This window comes from Echeneis naucrates, chromosome 19 (assembly GCF_900963305.1).
Source record: "Echeneis naucrates chromosome 19, fEcheNa1.1, whole genome shotgun sequence".
In the NCBI taxonomy this organism is placed as follows: Eukaryota; Metazoa; Chordata; class Actinopteri; order Carangiformes; family Echeneidae; genus Echeneis; species Echeneis naucrates.
In genome coordinates this window covers 14,005,575-14,029,174 of record NC_042529.1, presented here as the reverse complement: position 1 = coordinate 14,029,174, position 23,600 = coordinate 14,005,575, and the positions used below count along the sequence as shown (strand labels likewise).

The 23,600-nt window shown below is 44.9% G+C and overlaps 1 protein-coding gene across 2 annotated transcripts; it reads left to right on the top strand.

Moving 5' to 3' along the window:
- Positions 1-708: 708 nt before the first annotated feature.
- myocd (myocardin) lies at positions 709-21,730 on the top strand. 2 transcript variants are annotated; one of them, XM_029528488.1, is made up of 11 exons: positions 709-1,029; positions 5,515-5,580; positions 12,240-12,424; positions 13,756-13,860; positions 13,973-14,283; positions 15,382-15,538; positions 15,622-16,161; positions 16,989-17,486; positions 18,057-18,203; positions 20,421-20,478; positions 20,737-21,730. In XM_029528488.1, the coding sequence occupies exons 1-11, from the start codon at positions 975-977 to the stop codon at positions 21,249-21,251; spliced, it is 2,637 nt and encodes an 878-aa protein (XP_029384348.1). In that variant the 5' UTR covers positions 709-974; the 3' UTR covers positions 21,252-21,730. The 2 variants fall into 2 exon arrangements, with proteins under 2 accessions (XP_029384348.1, XP_029384347.1); XM_029528487.1 differs by having other exon boundaries at positions 20,659-21,730.
- The last annotated feature ends 1,870 nt before the right edge of the window (positions 21,731-23,600 follow it).

The window sequence follows — 23,600 nt, the reverse complement described above, 5'->3', positions numbered from 1 at the left end:
TTCAGAGCAATCATGTAGGACCTAGACCTATAATCAAACATCATTTGGACATCTATCTTTGGATTGTATGGCTGTTTAGACATAAAGCTTTTTTCACATATATTGTTTACAGTGTGAAGGTTTAGGGTTTGTAGTGCAGCTGTAAACGAAGCGTTTTCCGCAAATATAAACTGTTTAGATGTTGTATGGTTTTCCTGATTTCAGGAACTATTTTGTATCATGTCTTGTCAGAAGCTCAGGATAAGTTCATTTTTTACGTCACGCATGTTCAAATCCGTTCAAATCAGAGCTGACTTGTTATTTTTCCTCTGCCTCCACGTGACCAGAGGAGAAACTCTGCCATCCCCTCATTTCCCTCCTGGCTGCACTGCTGCTCCTCAATCAGTCTCTGTGTCTCTATCTTGATCTTTCTCCCCCTATCTAACTCCCCCTCTCTGCTGTCTAATGACAGTCAGCAGGGCTGATAGGCAGATATATTTATACTGGTGGCAGAGGAGGAAGAAGTCATCAAGCGAGCCCCGTCCAGCCTCTAGGCTCAGGCAGGCGTGGCTTAGAGGAAACCCTGGCCAATTAGCCCCTCCTCGATCAGGGCATATCCCTCTGTGCCGTCCCTGGCCCTGCTCAGAGCTCTCAGCTAGATGGGACCAAAGCTTCACTGCCTCGAAGACTTATACACTCCCACATCAGCCCCTAGGGGAGAGAGAGCAGACGAGGCAGCACACAGAGAGCCGAGGGCTGCAGCTGCTGTGCACACTGGCTGAGACTTAACAGAGAGTCAGTGTGTGTCTGTGTGTTATGTTTTTTCCTGACACGAGTTTTCTTTTCAAGCTGTTGATGAGGCAGGCTGGGTGCACTCCATCTCATCTCAGCCTGGGGTCCAGAGGCAGCCGGGGGGGTCGGAGCGAGCACCACTTCTTCTGCTTGTGTGGCTTTATTTTGCGACTTTTGAGCACTGGAACTGTACTGTAAGCATTATGACTCTTCTGGGCTCTGAGCACTCCATACTGATACGAAGCAAGTTTAGATCAGGTAAGTGAAAGGATGAGTGACGTGTAGTTTCTGTTTACGCCTGTGTATCTGTGTATGAATTCTCAGCTTCTGTCTGCAGCTGTGTTTATTCCACAGAGGAGCCGTGCAAACTGTTTGTCTGCCAACACTTGGCATTTACAGGCCGTCCTGTATACTTAATGTCATTTATCTGTCTTTGTGGATGAGTTGTGCTGACACCAGCGCTGTGGTCGTCAGTAACACCAGCAAAGTGACAGGTGTGTATAATATACTGAGGGTGTGTGACGACACAAGGAATGTCAAAGGGAGGCCGGCTTAACTCCAAGATCCTCCTGGGTACCCAACAACGCACCCTGTCATAGTGTGATGGATTCATGGCTGGGCGTGTTCTTTGATGTTCATCCGCCTCCTCATAAAAGCACGTTATGTGAGGGTGATGTCTCGGGCAGGTTAGCGCACTTGTTGCACGCTGCTGCTGAGGGAGGGAAGCGAGGCGTCCTCTCCCTGTGGCTCTGTGCTCACTGATAAAGGCAGATTAGTGACTGGAGAGGGGTCACAGGTTATCTTAATGTGGCTGAAGTGGAAGCTGATGGTGCTTGTGTGTGTGTGTGTACCTGGGCATATCAAGGGAGGAAGGGCACAGACTACATGACTGATTTAGATGCCTGTTAACACACAGCAGCTGTTGGGACTTTATATCCATCCATCTCCTTCCCATCAGTTTGAAGATGCTCAGTCCTTAAGGACTTGGTTCTCCAAGAAGACGTGGATCTACAGCAACTAGACTTCGTTGGAGATATCTGAAGACCTCTAATCCAAGGGATTTCTGCAGCTCTGAAGAAGAAAACTTCTTGGATCTCCTTCACATATTCACACAGTCTGCTTATATTCTGAAGATACTCTCTGAGCTTTAGAATCTGCTGCGATAGTGTGTGTAGTCTGACCAACACTGCCACCTCCCTGAGGAAAATGTAACTGATGGTGGCAGCAGAACCTAGAGCCTCCTCTCTGAAAAACCTGATCGCCTCTGAGAACAGCTGTAAACATACAGATTTGCAGCCTGAAAGGCTTCAGTTCAGCTCTGACTTGCAGTTTGACGGCATTGCAGTAATTGCGTTCCAGAGATGGCAGGGTAAATGATGCTTTTCCTCTGAGTTGTTTAGAGCAGATTGGCAGGGTGGGAAATGACTGCCGGTGCCCCCGGGGAAACACAGGAGAGCTGTGTTAAAAAAAAAAAAAAAAAAAAATCACCAGGAAGCTTTTTCACTCAGGTTGTGTGGCTCTAAGTGAAGAGCTCAAGCTGGAAAATATGGCACCGATGCAAATATTTTCTCTTTTCCACCATTATGTTGCAGTGGGAGGAATTAATCTACAAGCTAGAAGTGGCACAATGGTCTCAGCCAGCGTGAGCTGGTGAGTCAGATAGTGCGCGTAGGTAAAGTACAACTATCTGTAAATGTCACCTGTGATGGGGGTTCAGGACTTACAGTTCTCTCTAAGCTGCAAGTTACGTTCAGGGTACTTTGAAAAACTAGCTTCTTGCACCACGCTTGACTTGCATTATCAAAGCCATGGGAACTGCTGCTGCATGGGTGAACCTAAAAGGAAAGATAAAGATCTCACTTAAGTGCTCCCTGCGGACCGCCGAATGGTCTGTGAGTGTGTACTTTTTAGCCTGTGTGTGTATGTGTTAACTGACTTGTTCTCATGCCGAATTGATTAACAGCTCGAAGGGCTGCTCTGAAGTTTGCTGCCGTTGCATAACAGTAGGAGGGAGATAAAAACCTAATCGAATGCTCGAACTACTGAACATCCAGTACCTGTTTGGTTTCAGCTGCCACACCCAGGCCAGCCCAGTGTCCCCTGTCTTCAGACTGACCTCCACTGACCACAGGTAGCTCAGACAGCGGTGGGGGAAGTTACTCATGACAGCAAACCACCTCAGTAAAAATGTGAGGAAGTGTTTGTAATGGGATTACATTAAATCTCTTATCTAATCTAAATGCATCGGCCTGACTGAAACTTGAGCTTGTTACAGAACAGGCCAGTGTCTTTTGTCAGAGCTAATTACATTGAAATATTATCTGGCCTATTGCGTTCATTTGTTTTCTATATTAGATTTGGGTGATTCATTACAAAACACAGACTGTGAACATGCACCAAAAATGCTGATTTCATCCACTGGGCAGCTCAGTTCAAGTGATCAAACACCAGGCTTTGGATGTGTGTTCAACACGGGGTGTGCGGGACACTCATCGAATGTTGTACTGTGATACTGTTAATAAAACTTTATTAATTGTCTTTTAAGTAAATGAGCATGTGAGACCTGACGAATGTTTCTGCTCAGTGAAAAGCTGGGCAGCTTCCAATTACAGTGAATTCACCCTGGCAACAGATGAAGCCTGTGCTTTTTGCACAAATCTGCCTCACCTCAGTATCTGAGCGTTCACCATCAGTCAGTGTCAGAGGAGTTGTGTCTGTGCGGAGCGCTGGCTCACCTGCACACTGGCTCAGCCTAGCATTCATAAATCTGCCTTTGACTGCCCCAGAGCGCAGGAATAATAGAAGGCTGCGAGCTCTGTTTTAAGGTGGATTTTCACTTCATGCAGACATATTGGAGTAAAATAAACCCAGTATTTCATGTAGTAATAGCTGTTTATTAGAATTTATACAGTGGTGCTCATACATCTGTCACAAACACATTCCTGCTGGTGAAGGTTTGGGAGGATTCATGGAGCAAATGCAACCAAGTTGTTGGAGTGTGACTGTAATGGCGTAATGTTATTGTTAGTCTGGTTTGGTGGCTCTGAATGTTTGAAGTGGTAAATGAGAAAATTGCTGCACTGTTGCAGGTAATGATGAGGTCAGGATTATTTATTTACACCATAAATCTGAAAATGTGTAAATATGGCTCTGGGTTGGTGTGTCATTTGTTGTCAAGTAGGCTCAAGACTGTCAGGGATTGAGTTTTCACTTTGTGCTCACATCCTGTTTTATTTTGAAAATCTTGTTCTAGTTCTGTTTCCCTCCTGTTGATTGCCTTCCCTGCCCTGATGCGGTTCACCTGTGTCTTGTCTAGTCTCTGTGTATTTAAGTCTTTTTTCATTCCAGTCCTTGTCAGTTCGCCGTTTCCGTTTCTTGATGTCGTCTACGCCTTGTTCCATGTCCACAGCCACAGTAACGTTTTCTTGTTTTTTTTTTTTTTCATCAAGAACATTTTATTTTTTCTGGTCTCCTGCATCTGAGTCCTCACCCTCACGTCCTGACAAAGACAACACAAAAGAGTATTATGGTTCATGTCCTGCGCCTATAAGATGAGCACAGACAGGTCTGACGGCCCCTCAGGAGAAAGGCATTAATAATAATATTTCAGGGAACAGCCGCAAAGACAGTTAAACTCTGCAGGGCCACTGCGCATTGAGACTAAATCCAGATTTACAACAATTTAACGTTTGCCTGACTATGTCAAGGCAGATAGCACATACTAGTGAAACAGCTCGGTCCAAGACTGTGGGGTCACGTCAGGTTCTGAAAATGTTAGTTAAAAGTGATCACGATCGCCTAGCTGCTGCTGGAAGCAAAATTCAGAGCACTGGGGAGCTGCACCTTGACTTCAAATTAAAAAGGCTGTGCAGCCGACATGAACAGTTACAGTGCATTGTCATCTGGGTTGTGTTTGTTCCTTCGCAACTGGCATGTCTCATGTTGTGCTCATCATTCAGTGTGTGACCGACACGTGACGCTTTAACCAACAGGCCAGAATCCCCCTGTAGACTTGAGCAGATGACACGATGAAGGGAAGGGGCTGCTGTTACATAACAGAAGCGTTCCCCTGTGAGAGCACTGCACACAAGCAAATTCATAAACTGCTAGGATGCAGCTGCATGAACATGAACCACCTGAGAGAGACAATTATGAAGCAGGAAGTCTAGCTGAGAGTATCGGAGCTTTGAGGAACGTGTTCCACTTGTGTGTCAGACTAGGACCTTCAGATAACAGGAGGGAAACCACACAGACAAAGAAAGAAGATCCACAGACAGAGGGGAGACTCTGTTTATGGCCCCACACTCCCACCTAGACAACTTCTACACACACACACAGCAGACGTGCATGTTCGCACTAGACCACACACTGCAGAGCAGATCTGTTTAAAAGCCAGGAGCCATGTTTATCATTCCCTACATCCTGCTCACAGAAATATTTGCGCGCAAGCAGCGTTGTTTGTTTTTCCTTTGTTGTCTGCATGCATATGTCTGTGTGAATACCTGCGGAACATACCCAAGGTGTTTGTCTGTTGAATAACCGCAAGCTGACATGGGCATCGTTTTTCTGTCAGGCGTCAATGTGTGAAAGTTGGACAATCAGAAAAAACGAAAGAGCATTTAAATGGGTTGGATACTCAGTCTCTCCTCCTGCTTTTTCTCTGTCCCTCACCTGTCTGTCCACATCTCTCCCTCCTCTTTCACCTTCTTCTTGCTCCTCTCCTCCATCTCCCTCCGCCCGCAGTCCTACAGTTAAGACTTCAGCAGAGGAGGACACGAGAGCAGCTGGCAGACCAAGGCATCATGCCTCGTGAGTACACCGAGCAGGCACACGCACACACACACACACACAATTTACACTTTAGTGTGACACACACAGAGACAAGCAGTGAACCTCAATGGAAAACTTGTTCAATACTGAAAAAACACATGAACAAAAAGTGACCTGTCCTTCTGAGTCAACACCACATCAACTTTGTGTTGAGACGGCAACAGACACAAGTGTTTATCACCACAATACCTGGACAACACATACTTCACATATATTTGACTTAGTTTCTTAAAACTGTAATGTGACTCCAAAAATGTTGCCTTTTAACATCTCTATGCTGTGTCACATATTGGTTTGAGCAGTAATAGTAGATTTTTTTTTATGTTTTTGCTTTGTTTTGTTTTGGCCGGAGTGGGGTTTCACAAAAAGCTGCAGGATCAACTTACACAGAGCTCTCTTACATTCAGGATTTGACGAGGCTCAGCCAGTTTTCCCTCCATGTTAGCTCCATGTTTGGTCTCCACCATAGTCGACTGTTCTCTGATTGGCTGTTTGGCACTCGGCAAGAAGTGGGTTTATTCGAGCTTTTTGATGATGATGGTGACGACGACGAAGTTGATGACGTTGCAGCATGGAAAAAAAGAACCCTAGCTGAGCACTGCTAGATCTGATGATAGTTCTCTCTTTTTTTTTTTATCAGTGCAGATTTAAAGATACAAATAAATGAAGACCAGGTGTAGCTCAGTGAGCAGCTTGACATTCTGCGTTGACAGACATGAATCTAGAAGTTTTAAGTGTGTGAAATATGAGCAGCTCCTTTAAAGATGTAATTGCAGTGCTACCTGGCTCAACCTAGTCTACCCTGAAACTCTTGGAGCGTCTGACAAACTGCGTGACATGTAAAGAGAGAAAAACCTGACCTGAGGTTCTCTATTCTGGTGCCAGCTCCTGAAAAAAGGAAGACAGAGAAAGAAGGATGGCGATAGAGGGGAATAACCAATCAGTGAAATCTGCAGCTGACACTCCTCCCCCTGAAGCCAAAATGTGAGGGAGCTGAGGTAAAGTCAGGCAAAGAAGGATAGGGGGAAAAAAAAGTCAAGATGCCAGATGCTGTAAAGAGAAGCAGAGACAGATAAATCCACAAGCAGCAAAAGAGAGAAGCAGGTGGATGGTTGCGCCCCGCAGGCAGAGAGACAGGAAGATAGCAGCTGACAGAGCCTCTGGGGCTCAGGAGGAGCCGTCAGATTTACCTGTTTACAGCAGAGGCCACGCCCCCAGCACCACGACACTGTGCTTTTAATGCCATATGGGACGTAGAGTTTAGAGCAGGCAGACCTGACTGCACTGAGCGTTCTCTCTCTCTCTCCGCGTCCTGTAGGTCATGTTCACTTCTGACGCCCAACACAAGTAACGCGCATTGTTTAGCGTGAAACGTCACACACATAAACACAGATCCTTTCCACCCCTGAAGCCGCAGAGCGGAGCTGTGTCGTCCTGGCAACCGCATGAGCAGTGAGCGATGCCAGCATGCACTTTTCTTTTTGTTGCTCATTTGTAAGAACAAACAAGAGGGACTGGGGCCTTGGACTCCGGGCCAGGGATTTGTTGAATGATATCTCTGGCACCGTTGGCCATTTCACAGAGGCTCCAGCCTCCAGATAAACTCCTGGTAAGTGTGCGGGGGAACGGAATCCAGAGGCTCAGCGAGGCCCTATCAGTTTTTAGGAGTCTGTCACAGATAAGGCAGCAAGGAGAAACACAATTGGCCCGTGCGTTTTTTTAAAAAAGGACTTTCAATTGGCTGTTTATCTCTTGATTGCAGGCGGTGGCACAGATGGAGCAGGGCTGCAGAAACTTGTATTTGCTACTACACACTTACTTACGCACACACACTCGATGTCTTATCACCCCCCGAAACAGCATCCGACCTCCTGCCTCTTTGTGCCCCCACCCGGAAATAAGACATGTTGGGGTGTCACAGCATCCTCCTCTCTGCTGCTGTGGCTGTGATCCTTCAGATGCTGACAGCTCTGTCTGGCTGCAGAGGGACATGGCACAGCCTCACTGTGTATATTACCCAGGGAACATCTGGTGTTTATTAGGCTGTTCAAGAATCCGCCCCAGCCTCTCAGGCCTGACTGGCGTGTGGCCTGCACAGCGCACACTGTCTGCCTGCTGGCCACAGGTCTGACTCCACGCACACACACGCAAACTCACAATCTAATATTTCCTCATAAAGATAACAGGACTGTAGCTGCAGGTTTACTGTGCACGCTTCCATCTCCATGTCCACGTCAGGAGCTTTAATCCTCAGCGGATAGAAACACAAAGGGAATTATTCCTGCCTAATGCACCATACGTCTCAGCTATGTGCGCAGTGTTTACATCTGACTGATACAGTCAGCAGGTATATGCACTGTGGGAGATTTAAAGAGCCCGTGTGTGTGTTTTAATACGGCTGCAGAGTGTTTAAAAGCCTGTAAGCCGGCCTCACAGTCACCGGCTCATGTTACGGCGTGTCCCCGCAGATTGGTGCCGCCGCGGCCCAGCAGGGTTTTAGGCAGTTTGGTTTAAACACAATCAAAGCTCTGCCTGTCCCGGTGATGGTGAATCAGGCCTTAAATCAGGCCGGTCAGTGACAGGTGAGTGGAGGGGGGCAGTGAGACAGCGAGGCCGAGCTATAAACAGAGGATGATTTCATCCTGCTGGTGGTGTGAACACAGGCCGACAGCTGACGCCTTCATGCCTCCCCTCTAAGGAAGGACCTGTATCCATACTGGATCAGCTGATCTACCCTTCATCTGTCTCACAGACAGATGATCATTCTCTCTTGTCATCTTTCCTTTTTTCTTCCTTCCATGTTTCAATTCACTCTCTTTTTTCAGTTTCAGTCTCAACATCATCTTTCTTTCTTTTCTAACTTTTACCTTCCTTGTGCCTCTTTTTGTGTCCTTTGTATTTGTCAACTTTTTAATTCTCATTCCCTGCATTTCTCCATTCCACTCATCCTTTCACCTCTTTACTCCCCCCTTACTTTGTTGCTTTAATTTTTATTTAAATTTTTGCTTCTTCCTTTTATCGCTTCCTTAGGATCAGTGCCTTCTATCTTATTCTCTGTTTCACAGAGAAAAGCTCAGTTTGTGAGGTGACGCATGAAGACAAATGTTCTCTGTGTCTTGAGATGAAGAAGTTTAATTCTGCAGATTAATCTTTGGCTAATTTTGATGTTTTTTTTATGAGTCCTTTTATTTCTGGGCCATTTTTCACCTGAGTCCTGCGCACAGAACTCAATATCATTCACTTCAGTCTGAAACCACGTTTGACCAAATAAGTGCTGCTGCTCTGGTGTAATCAAACGGACTCGATGCTTCCCTCACACAGTCCACTGTGGGCCAACTGTGGGCCAGCTCTGGCTCTGATTATTTATTCTGGATTTCACGTAGGGAGATTGTGGACGGCTGAAAGTCTCACCTGCTGCAACAATTTAATTACAGCCATTGTGTTTATTTTTCCAAGGCTCAGCGTGTCTGAGGGCTGCTGATATTACAACTGATCCAACACAGAAGTATTGATTATTTAAGGCTGAAGGAAGCAACAGCTGGATGCAGATGGATAAAATCGTGAAAAAAAAAAAAAAAAAAAAAAGATCGGACTCTGGATAAACAGTATGATTTTTTTGATACTCAAATCAGAAAATAAACCAACAGTGTTATAATAATTTTATTATTGAGTTAAGAAAAAGATCTTTCTTCTTATTCTTCTTATTGTAAAGAAAAGTTAGATTATATGTTCTGAATTGACCCTATACTGTGTCTATAGAGCCAGAAAGTCTACAGTGTAAACACTGCAAATACAAGTTTTACTTCACATAGACTTCAATACAATCTGACTTACAACCAGTGAAGTTGCCCCTGATGGTCATGAGATTGAATATATGTTTAAGGCTTCTTCTTTTTCAGTCCGGAGGTTCACATCAGCCTTATTCTCAGTGTGTAGGTGCAGCAGGCAACTCAGTAACATCAGTTACTGAGTCCACGACGTGGACAGGATTGTAATTAGGATCAGGAGGTCACATGGTTGGAGAGGAACAACAGCTTTCTAAATAGTTACCCTTCACCTCCGCAATGAACTCCCAGTGGTTGCCTGTTCTGAGCAGATGGGGGTTCTTATCCCCACCAGGCAGCTACAGCCTCACAGACTCAGGTGGTGTAATTAATTTGGATTTGGATCAATTCCAACAAATTGTATGTCTTTGAATTTTAATCTTTTCCAAATGTATGTATCAATGGAAAAAATGGCTCTAATGTAACGTGGTGACATCATTATTATTATTATTATTATTGTTAGAAGTTAGTTTGAATTTCAGCAGTAGCTAAAACAGTGCAGTGACTCCTGACTGACTGTGTGCGTTCAGTACAAATGACTCTGCTGGAGATTGTAAACTAATGTACTGTAATGACTGCATCGCTGAACTTCAGCACAACTGCATCATTTTGTCAAGCCAAAAATGAAATCTTCACTGCAGATGATTCACTCAGATGTTTTATGTCAGCAGGCGCGTCAGCATGTGCAGCTTGTTAACAGAGCAGATTTAACGCAAAGGTGATCTTTTGTAACAAGTCAAAGATGAGAAGATGAGAAGACATAACAATCATTACAAAGTGTTTACACCAGCTGATCCATCATCTGCTCCAATGATGAAAGCTTACTGACATTAATGAACATTCAGAGCTTTTTAACCCACAATGAACCTCAGCACCTTCACTCTTTTTGTCTTGGCATATTGTCATTTGTTTTTTCTACGCAAAGAGCAAACTGTTTTCTGGTTCACGTCTTTCATTCTTATTCCAGAAATGTTTTTGCCGTCAGTTGGTAACTCTAAAAGTAAAAAGAAATCCTTATCTTGGAATCAGAGCCCCTCCTCGTCTATCTCCTCTTCCTCCTTCTTTCTCCTCCTGCACCCAGTGCTCCTCCCCCCTCTGATTTAGTGCTGTGTGAAGCATCGGTCTGACCTCACTGTTTGTCCCTCCATGTCTCTCTCTTTCTGTAGCATTCTTGGCAGTGTGATGAGTGTTTTGTGAGCCTGGTGGATTGAGCAGTTTTCTGTTTGCCCCCTTCAGCCTCCAGTAAACATGTTGCGTAAAGGAGGCGTCGGGCTGCAGCCGGCTGGTTTACACTACCTCTGCAGGAGGAGGCCCAGCGCCGTTTATTGAGATGAGCAGCAGCTGTATTTGGGTCCACCCTTTTTGGTGAAGTGGAGATGTGTGTTTGGCTTTGAGTGTGTCCTTGTGTATGTGTACCTGTGTGTATGTTTGTACCCACCTCCTCCCCAGTTTGTGTGTATAGCTCCTTGAGCCACCTACACAGTTGGTTGACAGGACCAGGCTGTTGTGCTCCTGTTGCCGGCAACGTTGACCCCTCACCTTAAAGCTCTGCAGCCCCGACACTCCCAACCATCGTTTCAACCTCTGTAACCTCTCTGTAGTGTTGAAACTATGTGACCCTATGTAGCCACTTGAAAAACGGAAATGCACGGGGCTTACAGATTTCCTGTTATTCTGCCATCTCAATCTCCTGGTGACAAGGAATTGACTTAAAGACTCATGGAAACAGTGTGTGCTGTGCTGACCTGTCAGAGTGAGGGTGCATGGAGGGAGGAGTTAAACACCAACAGGTGGGAGGAAGTGGCATTTAGGACAATACTTTGCACTAATCTGTGTGTGTTTGTGTGTGTCTGTATGTGTTAGTGTGTGTTTGTGTAGCAAGGTCACTGAGTTGCACAGAAAGAGCCTGCTGCTGTGATTGAAACCAGGGTCTGTTCCAGGCTGTCACATGTTTGGATACAAAAAGAGAATCTTATACTTCTACGCACACACACACACACACACACACACACACACACACACACACATGCACTCACACACACACACACCTTTGCCACCTCCCTCACCCGGCTGCGACAGATAGCTGATCTCAGCTCCTCCAATCAGAGCAGTGTTTGCTATCAGCCGCTCCATTCAGCAGCATGGTGGAAGTAAAGTGTCTGTGTCAGTCTCTCACTCGCAGAGCGTAACACCTCCAGGCTGAGTGAGCTACAAGGTGTCAGTGACACACAAGACAGCCAGTGTTTGAATATCACAGGGGACATACGTCACACAAAAAATGCAGCAGTTTGAAACGCGCATGTCACCCCATAGGGAGCACCACCCTGATACATTCAAATTCTGAATGCCCCTTCAAGACCTGCTCCTGTCTGAACCGTGACGTTGATGCTTGTGTATTTAAAACATACAGCATGTCGGATACACTGTTTATCTGTCCTTCACTGCATCTGCAGATCTTCCCCCCTGTCCGCATGTGTGCTGCCTGACAAGCTGAACCCAGGGTGAAAAAGTAAAGTCATGTGGCTGTGGCAGCTGCAGGTGCCAGTGAAAGGGCATAGATTAAAAATGTTTGTGCAGAGTGACTCTATAAGAGGAGACGAAGAAAAGAGAAAGTTGACACGAAACATGAACAAATCAACAGGTTGTAAACAAGCCTGGTCTGCCGTTGAAATATCCATCAGTTTATAGACGTCTGTACTTACTGAGACTTCAAAAATCAACATAAAACACTTAGATAATCCTACACCAGATAATCCTGTCGTCCGACTAAATAACATTCCATCTCACTGACCCCCTCGTCTCTGTGTTTTACAGTAAACCACGGAAAGTTCCCCAAGCAGGACGACTCGTATGCGTTTGAGGAGGACAGCAGCAGTGACAGTCTTTCCCCCGAGCAGCACCACAGTGACGAGTCGCAGGGCTCGGCCTGCCCTTCATCAGAGGCTGTGGGCAGCACGCCCTCCTCCTCCTCCTCACCTGCCCTCACCAGCCCTCGACAGGTAAAGGAGCACGCTCTGTTCCCTGTCTTTGCATCAGCTGTGGTGGTCCTGCCCTCTGGTGGCAGCTCAGCCGTCTGCACCAGGCTTTTGCCTCCGCTGACTGAGCAGGTGTCATATTCCTGACACAGCCACCTTCATTCCCAACTGCTTACCTTTCACTCACACCGACCTCATTCCAACGGTCACTTGACTGACTCTGCTCAGTGTGTTTGTCAGAGGAAATATCAACACAACAAAAAGAGGTCATCACAGTCAGTGAAAAAATAATCATGTGTCACTGAACTATATCACAGATACACATACTAAAGGACACACAATAGATAAATAAATCACCATGTAGTTGAGATGCAGGTTATATTTTGGGGTTGTGTTGGTTTAACATTGACTGGGACAGATCTTTAGCAGTCTTTCTGCATGATATTAGCCACTCTGTAACGGACAGTGAATATGGGCGTGTCCATTAGGGGCCATCATCCTTTAGCTGCAGAGAGCCCCCGCTCTGTATGTTATACTCCTTTTCTGAGGGATCATTGAGGAGTGAAAATGTTTGTGCTGGTAATTGACTGTTGTCAGAGGTGGTGTATCCACCTGCACAGGGAAATGAAATCTGAGACGGTTGCTCAGCTGTGTCTCTACTGAGGCAGAAGGAAAAGTTCTTTTATTCAAGTGAAAGGGGCAACAGCAAAGTGTAAACATATATGTATCGCAATAGCCAATTCTAAGCTTTCTCACCACGATATATTGACCTATCGGCTTATCCATGGGCGGCACAGTGGAGTAGTGGTTAGCCCCACAACAAAAAGGTCACAGGTTCAGTTTGTCTGTGTGGGTTTCCTCTGGGTACTCCGGTTTCCACCCACCGTCCAAAGACATCATGTTCAGGTTGACTGGTGACTGTAAATCGTCCGTAGGTCTGAGCGTGAGTGGTTGTTGATCTCTCCAAACCTACCCCGCCCTCACCCAGTGTGAGCTGGGATTGGATCCAACACCCCCTGCGACCCGGAAATGGGCCAGCGGTAGAACATGAATGAATGAATAGATTACCCCTGACACATAAAGATATATTTTAACGCACGGAAGTTTGCTGTGGGGTTTTGTTGGTAACTATGGGATTTTATATACAGCTCAAACAGACATGAGATTTTCTTAATAAGTTATAATCAACCAAATCTGCACTAAAAGTCGGATGGAATCAAGTTCTATTGAAACCTGTTTTTATTGATTCAGTGTCTATTGTAAATTAAAGCCGTAAAAAATAAGGTGAAGGGGTCTGAATCCTCTGCACTGAGAGCACTTCCGCTAACATGTGTTTTGTTTTCCTTTGTGAACAGGGGGGTGCACCCAGAGACCCACCTGATCAAAGCCAGGATGAAGGGCTGTCTGGTGCCAACGACAGCCAGGCCACTCCACCCATTCCTGTTCCTGCTATTGTCAAGGTCAGTCAACTGATCTGATCCTTGACTTGAACAGATGTGAACCTTGACACCAGATTTGAATGATGCCCAGTTCAGACCATCATCTGTGTCCCACCCTCTTTTTCCCAAACAGTCCAAGACATCAGACAAGAACCGACACAAAAAAAACAAAGATGTGAAGCCCAAAGTGAAGAAGCTCAAGTACCATCAGTACATTCCTCCAGACCAGAAGGCAGAGAAGTCCCCTCCGCCCATGGACTCGGCCTACGCCCGACTGCTGCAGCAGCAGCAGCTCTTCCTGCAGCTGCAGATCCTCAGCCAGCAGAAACACTCTCACACACACGCACAGACGCAACAGTCGCAGCAACACGCACACTCTCCACAGACCCAGGCTCAGCAGAGACAACCTGCCTTCAGCTACCACCCTCATCCACCGGCCCAGAAGTGAGTCACAGTTACAGGATAGCGAAAACACGGAGCTTAGAGCTTTCAGCTGCATGCTGTCATGGTCCTCATCGCAGATCTTTAGATCAAATGATGACAAACCAATGATTGGAAAAAAAAAAAAAATTACTGGTGAAGGAAACACAGACTTGCAAGATTAGAAATGACCTTAATGTTCAATAATAAGTTAAATCTTAAGCACAGGTTCATCAGCCCACTTTTTAATAAAGGATCAACTACAAAAGATGTATAGGTTGAAGCTGATGGCTTTAAAGGGCATAATGCTATTGCTGCGTGTATGCTGATAACCAGCATTATCAGTTGTGTTCGCTCACCATTCTAAAGACATCAAACTGAACATATTGCTGACTCTCTATATACCAGTTCAACAAATCCAGCCCATACACAGAATGATTATCTAATGGGCCTTCCACATCTGGGCCAAATGTGGGGAACATAAAGAAAATCATCAGGCCAGATGTTTCATTTTGTGATACAGCTCCTTTAATCAATAATTTACCGCTTCTATGTGAATCAGTAACAGGCAGAATTAATGTGAAGTCAAGGTCCACTTCCTAATTGTTATCAAATATTACAGTCTTCATTAGAAGTGGCTCAGTATTAATGTAGATGAACACCATGTTACAGGAGTAAAGTTGGGTTGACACACAAGGAATTCTAAGACAAAATAAACCAGGAACTCAGCATAAAGCTGAAATAAATATCAAGAGTCTAAATCAAATCTAAGACTTCCATTAATGACTTTGACAAAGTTATCGTTGAAGAGTTGAAATAGCAAATCTGCCACGTCTCCAACTGAAAATAGTACACTAATATTAGGCACTTGGGGGCAGCAGAAAGAAACTGTAGAAATGGTTGCTTCATTGGAATATTTTCACAGAAAAACATCAACAATATAAGTACAACAATTAATAATATTTAGGGATTGGTTAAATTGTGTCACAGCTGCTTTTTGAGTATCTGATTCTTTGATCTATTACAGTTTAAGTTACAAGTGTGTGTGTGTTAAACCTTAGAGAGAGTTTGTGTATTTTAACTGTGTGTCGTGTCGGTGACTAAAATCCATTTTGACTGCAGAAGCTCCAGTGAGCAGATATCAGCCTGTGGCTCCTCTGGTCCGTCCAGCACAGCCAACAGTAACTCTGCCTCTCCGGTCAAGAGCGCATATCCCAACCAAAGTAACATCTCACCAGTGAAACCTGGGCCCCTGCCAGCCAATCTAGATGATCTGAAAGTAGGTGTTCATTGAGACGACATTCAGATTAAAGTCTTACCTCTCAGTGGTCAGTCTGATCCCATCTCTGTTTCCTCTGTAAGGTATCAGAGCTCAGGCAGCACCTGCGCATTCGTGGCATGCCTGTCTCAGGTACAAAGACTGCCCTCATCGAGAGACTTCGGCCCTTTAAAGACTCCAACGCCGGCTCCTCACCCTCAGGCTCCTCTGACATCACCACAATGACCTTCCCTGTCACGCCCACAGGGTCCCTGTCCTCTTACCAGTCCCCGTCCTCCTCCAGCGCCCTGTCACAAGGAGGGTACTACCCCTACCCCAGCATCTCCTCCACCCCTCCCATCTCCCCAGCCTCCTCAGAGCTATCCCTCAGCGGCTCGCTGCCTGACAGTTTCAGTGATGTGCCAATGTCCTCGCCCACGCAGTTTGCCCTGCAGCCATCCCCAGCCCAGCTCAGCATGGAGGATGGTGTTGTGGGAGGAGGAGGCAACCAGGGCAATGGAGGACAGATGGCTGGGGAGGATGGAAGTATGGAGGGCCTGGAGGCTGAAAAGGATAAAATGCTAGTGGAGAAGCAGAAAGTGATTGAGGAGCTGACGTGGAAGCTGCACCAGGAGCAGAGACAGGTTGGTAATCATCATCAGCTCACAGTGACATATCAGCTAAAGCTGAAAAGGACTCCACGACGTACAATTTGATGTGACATCACTGTCATCACAGTAGTGTATGCCTCTGTGTATGCATATATGTTCAGGCAGTAGTATTTCATCAATGAAGTTAATTCAGTTGACAAATGATTAGAATCCTGCAGCTGCTCTTCCTCCGATGTTCCTCTGTACCTCGGGATGTAGTTCTGTCATGTTGCTCCTGAACAGCAGACTTGTCGAGCTGCACACATGTCAGTAAAAATATGAACAAGGGTTGAGTTCTGTTTAGCATAAGCCACGGCCTGCATTACGCCACACCTGAAGGTGAAGACGTCGCAGTCAGTTCAGAGGAACTGATAGTTTCTCACTGACTTCACAACATGGTGGGTCAGCACAGCGTTGGTCGACACAATTAGAATAAACAAAATGGTACAAATGTAGCATAAAGGTATAATAATGCAATAATAATAATAACCTCCCATAATCAATAAATAAAAATAACAGCAATGATGTAAAAGTAAAGGCTCAGATGACGGCGGGCTGGCGCTATAAACAGAGTCGTATGGGAAGATAAGCTTGAGGAGTCCATATCTTCACGATAATCAGAAAGAACAGATCAGTCTCTGGACCTGTGTCATAACAAACATTACTTTATAGGAAACTGACATACTGTATTTCTATGGATGACAAAATGCGATAAAGCCTAAATAAATAAAAGCATTATAAGGCAAAGGTCCCTCTGGTGTATTTTTATGTGGTCTGCTTAACTAAAAGCAACCATGTTGACTTTTTATCCATGCTTTCAGGTTGAAGAGCTGAAAATGCAGCTCCACAAGAGGAAACGCTCCTACGGAGCAACACAGGACGCCATTCCTCCTCCATCTCACCCCTCCATGCACCACCAGCAGACTCCAGCCATGATGGGTCAGCACTTCTTTGGGGTGACCATCAAGCAAGAGCCCATGTCCCTGTCCTCCAGCTGTCCCCTGTCCTCTCCCAAACAGCTCAAGAGCCCTGTTGGCAGCTGCATGGAGGACATGGGACACTGCAACACCACTGTCTCCAGCCTGGGGGGTCCTGTTGGCCCGCAATGTGTGGACGCCGCCCCTTCCTCTGGCAGCCCTTCCACCATGTCTGCGTTCCTCAGTCCACAGTGTTCGCCGCAGGACTCTCCCAACGGAAAGCCTTCCAGTAGTCCTCAGCCTTCGTCACCTAATAACCCCTACCTGCTGTCCCCGCCGCTGTGCAGGGACGGCTGCAGTCACCCCCAGCCCCCGGGCAACAGTAGAGGACGCAACATGCAGGTACAGCTGACCCTCTGTGGAGATGTTTGCCGTAGGATGACTAACACCACTAGCCCACTAAAATAAACAAAAAATAATAACAATAATTAAAAACAAAACAAAACACACAAACAAAATAACAATAAAACAATAACGTTAATAAAACACAACATGTCACCTAGTTAATTATTACCTGTAATGACTCTGAGCCCTTCAGTCACACTCTGGGCTTCACCAACTATTACAGAGATAATACCGATCGTGGTAGTCAGTCTGGTTTGGCATGTTAGCATGCTAACAGTAGTTCTTGCAGGATAATATAAAGGTGGAAATGTTGTTCAGCCATTCAGTCATAAATCAAAGTGTTGAGCAAATTCAATGAAGTGATGGCGGCTGACATGAATGACTCATGAGTAATTGAACATGAGCATGAATATTTTGGCAATCAATGACGTGGCAATCGATCCAATATTTACAGACGTATGTCAGTCCAGAACAGACACTGGGACACATTTGCTCAGTGGTTAGTGTTCCTCTGTTAAATCCAGCTGTGCCTTGATGCGCTTGCTCTTTGTTGTAAATCAACCACAGCTCCAACAGAAGAATGGAGGTCCGCCGGTGAACTGCTCTTATCCTTCTGACCAAAGAGGCGTTCAGGGAGTCTTTCCCAGCTCCTCCGACTGTGGCCTGAACCACAACGGCTCGGCCAAAGCCGAGAACCAACACATGCAACCAAAGGTACGCAGCACGTCTCGGTTCAGATTATTAGCCGTGTTGTCACGATGGTGTTGTGTTTCACCTCACGGTCACGTAACTGTTTTTCTCTCTTCCATCCATTTGTGATCTGTCTGACTCTGTAATTGTCTGTTTTCATGACCTATTCCTATTCAGTGACTTTTCCTTCACAAGAACACAGCGCCAGCACATTTACTGTGATTATACAAACACGAGGGCCTTATTCATTTATCATATTTTTTTTATCTATATCTGGAAAGCTCCTCTATTCTAAATGGTGGGCTAATGTCGCTTTTCACCTATTTCTCATGTAGATTTCAGTATTGCCCTCTCCTCGGCATGTTGGCCTAAAGAGCCAGGTGTCCCCCCCAGCCTTCAGTAGCTCAGATTCAGATGCATCTGACTTAAGACAGCCCCCATGCTATGAAGATGCAGTGAAGCAGGTAAACTCAAACCCGTGCTAAAGTTCAGTAGATGCTGGCTGGCCACAGATTTTATTTTATCTATTGGCGTTGCTCTGATTCCACTTTTCCTCCATTTTTTTTTTCTGTGTCTTGAAGTCCTCACCTCTGTTGCACCTCCTTCAATCATCCAGTTTGCTTTGTTTACTGCACTAACTGTTCACCCTTCATCCAGTCTGACACACACTGGTAAAAAATGTTGTTCGAAGATGTTTCTGACGGCAGATGGAGCTGAAGAAGCAAATAAATACATCATTCCCAGTCACAAACATTACACTGATCAGCAGACATTTGCTATTTGCTTGAGCAAACCTGTGGGAGAGAGATAAAAGTTGCTGTAGAAGTTTGTTTTTCAGCCATAAAATATCAAACAAAAGCAAGATGATGATTATATGATCATATTAATGCAGTTTATTGGCCAAAAATAACCAGATCAAATGTTGCACTAGGAGCCAAACAGATTGGGGGATCACCAGGCTTCAGCATTGTCATTGAAAAGGTAACTACACCCAAATGACAGAAATAAAACCAAATATATATCTATAGTGGTATGTGACTGTGCAACCACTGAAATATAGGAGGAGTTTTCCTTTCTTCTCCTACATTTAAAAGCTGGGCCGAGGGGGTGAACCCAAAGAGCAACAGCAGCTAAACTTAATAAATATGGAGGACTGAAATGGCAAAAACCAAAATAAATGAATGTGCCATTCAATCCATCAAAAATAATGCAATAATATTTAAGTAATGAAGCGTGATGGAATGATATTTCTGTGACATTTGCTGTATTTATTTGCTTTTGAATTATTGCTCCCATTCATTTACTTTTAAATGTCACGCCAAGTTTCCTTTTTGTTTAATGAACTATAAATATTTATTTCCCGCAAACCATGTGAATCTATTTATTTCTTTATGCATTTCTGCTTCATTGTGCAAACAAGAGAGCTGTCATTCACAGTGTGTCATGGGGTCGAATTTGAACCTGTTGAATCGCTGGCCAGTCCATCTGTGACCATAGAAGGACAATACATCCACTGTTCTGGCCTGTTGACTCACACCTGTAGGAGTTACAGTAACCAGACAACTGAGGCACTCAGCTCAATCTACTGGAAAACAAGGCTTTTTATACTTCAGTAACATATGTTTTTAATACTACATTCAATGACATTGAGTCATTTACAAATTTTTGACTTTGGCAGTTTCAGTCCTACGATACCATACAAACAGTTTTAACTAGTTACAGCGCATCAGCCCCAAATAATCTGGTTTTTGTTTCAGAAACTTTGTTCTGCAAGTTTCAGCTTCAGTTTGAGCTCTTGCATACCTTTCATTCATTCATTCATCTTCTACTGCTTATCCGTTTCTGGGTCGTGGTGCTGGAGCCAATCCCAGCTCACTCTGGGTGAGGGCGGGGTCGTCCTGGACAGGTCACCTGTCCATCACAGGGCCAACACACAGAGACAGACAGAGACCAACAACCACTCACACTCAGACCTACGGACAGTTTAGGGTTACCAGTTAACCCAAACCTGATGTCTTTGGAGGAAACCAGAGGAAACCCACAGAGAGAACATGCAAACTCTTCACAGAAAGGCCCCAGGCCGGGAAATTGAACCCACAACCTTCCTGACCTTTTTGTTGCGGGTCAACAGCGCTAACCACTACGCCGCCATGCTGCCTTGCATATCTTTCATTTAAACCTTAAATACGACTGGGTTAGATCAGTAATAGTTAAAAATATTTACTTTTCTTACTGTTACAGCAACTGACCAGAAGCCAACAGATGGATGAACTCCTGGATGTGCTCATAGAGAGTGGAGGTAAGTTGAAACTCCATAACTAATGTTCGTCACCAGCAGGAAACTGTATTCAGCACTGCATGTGAGTTTAAATCTATGTGTAAATCACTCGGTGCACTGGCTTCAAATTTCGCCCCACACTCTGGTATCAGGTCCCACTACCTGCCCTGACCCTCTCTCCTCTTCCTCTTCCTCTTCAAGAGATGCCCGCTAACGCCAGAGAAGAGAGGGAGAGGTCCTCTGTAACCAAAGTTGTACCTCACATTACTGTGTCCCCAGGGTGTCCCGGCCTCCTCATCCCGAGGTTCCACCGTCACTATGAACAGCTGTACCCAACCCAGCCCCCTTACGACCACTCAGCCAATCACATCACTGAGAGCCATCTGGAGAGTCTGCTGGGAAGTGCGATTGGCCGGGGTGGGGAAGTTGCCGTTCTTAAAATGGCCAACGAAGATGGGGGCTTGGAAGACGAGGGAAATAGAGAGGGCCACCACCACCATCCTCACCATCCCCCACAGGACAAACTTCTGCCAGGCAGAGACCAGATGGACACTCCCCTGTCGCCCGTCAGCACCAAGGCGTCCACCTTCCCCGAGGTGCAAGGGATGGTCAGCATGGCGTTCAGCGAGACGCCATGGGAAACGATGGAGTGGCTCGACCTGATGCCGCCCAGCTCAACCACGACCTTCAGCGTGGCCCCGCCCAGTGGCCCCAGTATCTTCAACACAGAGTTCCTGGATATCACAGACATTAACTTGAACTCTGCTATGGACCTCCACCTGGAGCAGTGGTAGAAACAGCATCACCCTCCAAGTGCCATCAACCATCACGCGTAACACACCAGCTTTAGAAGCGACTGCGTGGACTGCTGACATTAGCTCCGCCCACAACCAAAGAATAACTGTTTTCTTCTCCAACAGCTTCAGTCCAAGTGTCAGAACCGACTTCTTGTTATAATCCAGGTTGTGAAGACCATCAGCCTTCGTTCAGCTCGGTCTGATGTTGAATTATATGTTGACACAAGGTTCTTATGTCGTTACATCTAGAATCCAAAGAACTGGTGCTTCCTGACACAATCGCACAACTGCCAAACAAGTACGTACAGTATGATAGTGGACACATGAAGGATTGTCTAGAAAATGGAAGGACATATGGTTACTGTGCTCTTCACCCTATGCAACATCAGTGTTAGGCAGCCTCAACTTGAAGACACGCTTTGACAATCATTGTAAACTTTCTGAGTCTGTGTTTGTTTTACTGGAAAAAAAAAAAAGAGAAAGGAATTACAAGGTGAATAGAATTGCTCAGTGCGGCCATTTTGTAAATATCATAATATGTGTACTGACAGAGACAAGTTGACGTCTGCATATATTGTCAGTGATGTGGGAACGGACATGAACCACAGATCAAGTGCATTACGTAACCAATTCCTCATTTGATGTAAATATGACAAAAGAAATGTCACTGTGCACCTCTAGCTTAATACACATTTGTCACAGTTTGCTTAAACTTAGAATACGTGTGTACAACTGGTTGTCATTCCTCTGAAGGTCCTTTTTTTCTTATTATATAAATTTCTTTTCACCCTTTGGCCTCTTTATCCACATTATGGAGGAAAATTAATGTCTTATCGTTTAAACTGAAAGACAAACTGTGCCTTATTTTTATGATACCATGTTTATACCATTTCCCTTGTAGAATTTTGTATGAATTCACTCTCCCCTGAAGCCAGTGAGACATTAATATAGTGAGCTCCAACATTTTGTTTTTCTTACGCTGCAAAATCAGACAAATGTTATTGAAAAATGCAATTTCATCTCTATTTTTGATAAATTTCACCATCACTATTTTCAGGCCAATCACAATTATTTATTTTGTGGTTTCTTTCTTTTTTTTTTTTTTTTACTTACTTTACTATTTATACTGGCATTCCTTCCGAACACATTGGGGCTGTTTTTTTGTTTTGTTTCTTAGTTTAGATTTAACAAAAAACCTCCAATGCCGCCATTTTTATAATTTCTCCATAAATCAGATCTCTTAAAAATGTGACGCAGAGTTAGGGAACCACTTTGAAAAGCCATGTTTCTGAAAACACTTAAAGAGTCATGTGCAGTGGAGATGCCCATTATTAGCACTTGTGAATAGGAAAATATAATATATTCAGACCTTTACTGTGAATACTACATATAACACAACAGCAGCACGTATGGAGCCAGCCTAGACACACAGTAGTTATCCTAATGTGAACCTTTTAAAAATACCTTGTTAAAGCTGTAGCTTTGGTCAGTAATTGTCTTTTTTCACCTTCTGAATGAAGAGTTTTAAACATTCTGGGATTGATACTCATCAAGTTTCTCCCTGAGAGTTAGAGGAACTCATGGACATGGCTTATAAGTCTGCCAAATGTAAGGCCAAAGCAAATTCAGCTCATCTGGTTAAGGGGCTGAGCAGTCAGCCCCCAGCAGAGTGACTTCTCTTCATTCGCTGTTGTGAACACGAGGCCACAGTGTGTGTTTCCCACCATGCTGAGCCTTTCTCCAAGCTTATCCATTCTCTGAGCTACAGCTACATGTTGCTGCTTTCTTTTGAATGGTGAAAGAAAATCAACAATGATCAGAAATAAAACGCTAAAAAAGGCTATAGACCAAGGTAACGACCATTAAACTTCGCTTTTTATGTTGATTCAGGTCTGATCTCTTCTCCAAAGCTCCTTCCTCTGACAAAGTTAGTAACAGTTTGTATAAACAGCCCCAAGCTGTCAGGATGGACTGGAGAGTAGATCAGCTTCATGTTCAACACGAAGGCGTTTAACATCCTCCAATAACAGAAGTCTCAGACTGGAGTATTTACTAAAGGGGTTTTATGTTACAGAATAAAACATGAAAAAGGCCTGAGCTCGTGTCTTGAGACTTTATTTTAGGCAACAAATGTCAGGAAGACTTCGGGGAACAGGAAGTGATATAATGCTAACTGATGTCCAGATGTTGGGATTGGTCCTGCAGCGCTCAGGCTCCTGTTATCTCCTATTACATCACACTATAGCTCTAAGTGCATCTTCCACTTCTGAAAATGTGGCTCTATTTTTTTTTTTTTTTTTTTTTTTTTGACCAAACATTGTTTTGTTTCTTTTACTTATGAAGTGT

Bases quoted from the DNA above. Each gene is read 5' to 3' on its own strand.
- myocd (XM_029528487.1), top strand. From the start codon at position 975: ATGACTCTTCTGGGCTCTGAGCACTCCATACTGATACGAAGCAAGTTT. The intron at 12,425-13,755 runs GTAAAGGAGCAC...CTTTGTGAACAG, and splicing joins CCCTCACCAGCCCTCGACAG to GGGGGTGCACCCAGAGACCC. The intron at 16,162-16,988 runs GTTGGTAATCAT...CCATGCTTTCAG, and splicing joins TGCACCAGGAGCAGAGACAG to GTTGAAGAGCTGAAAATGCA.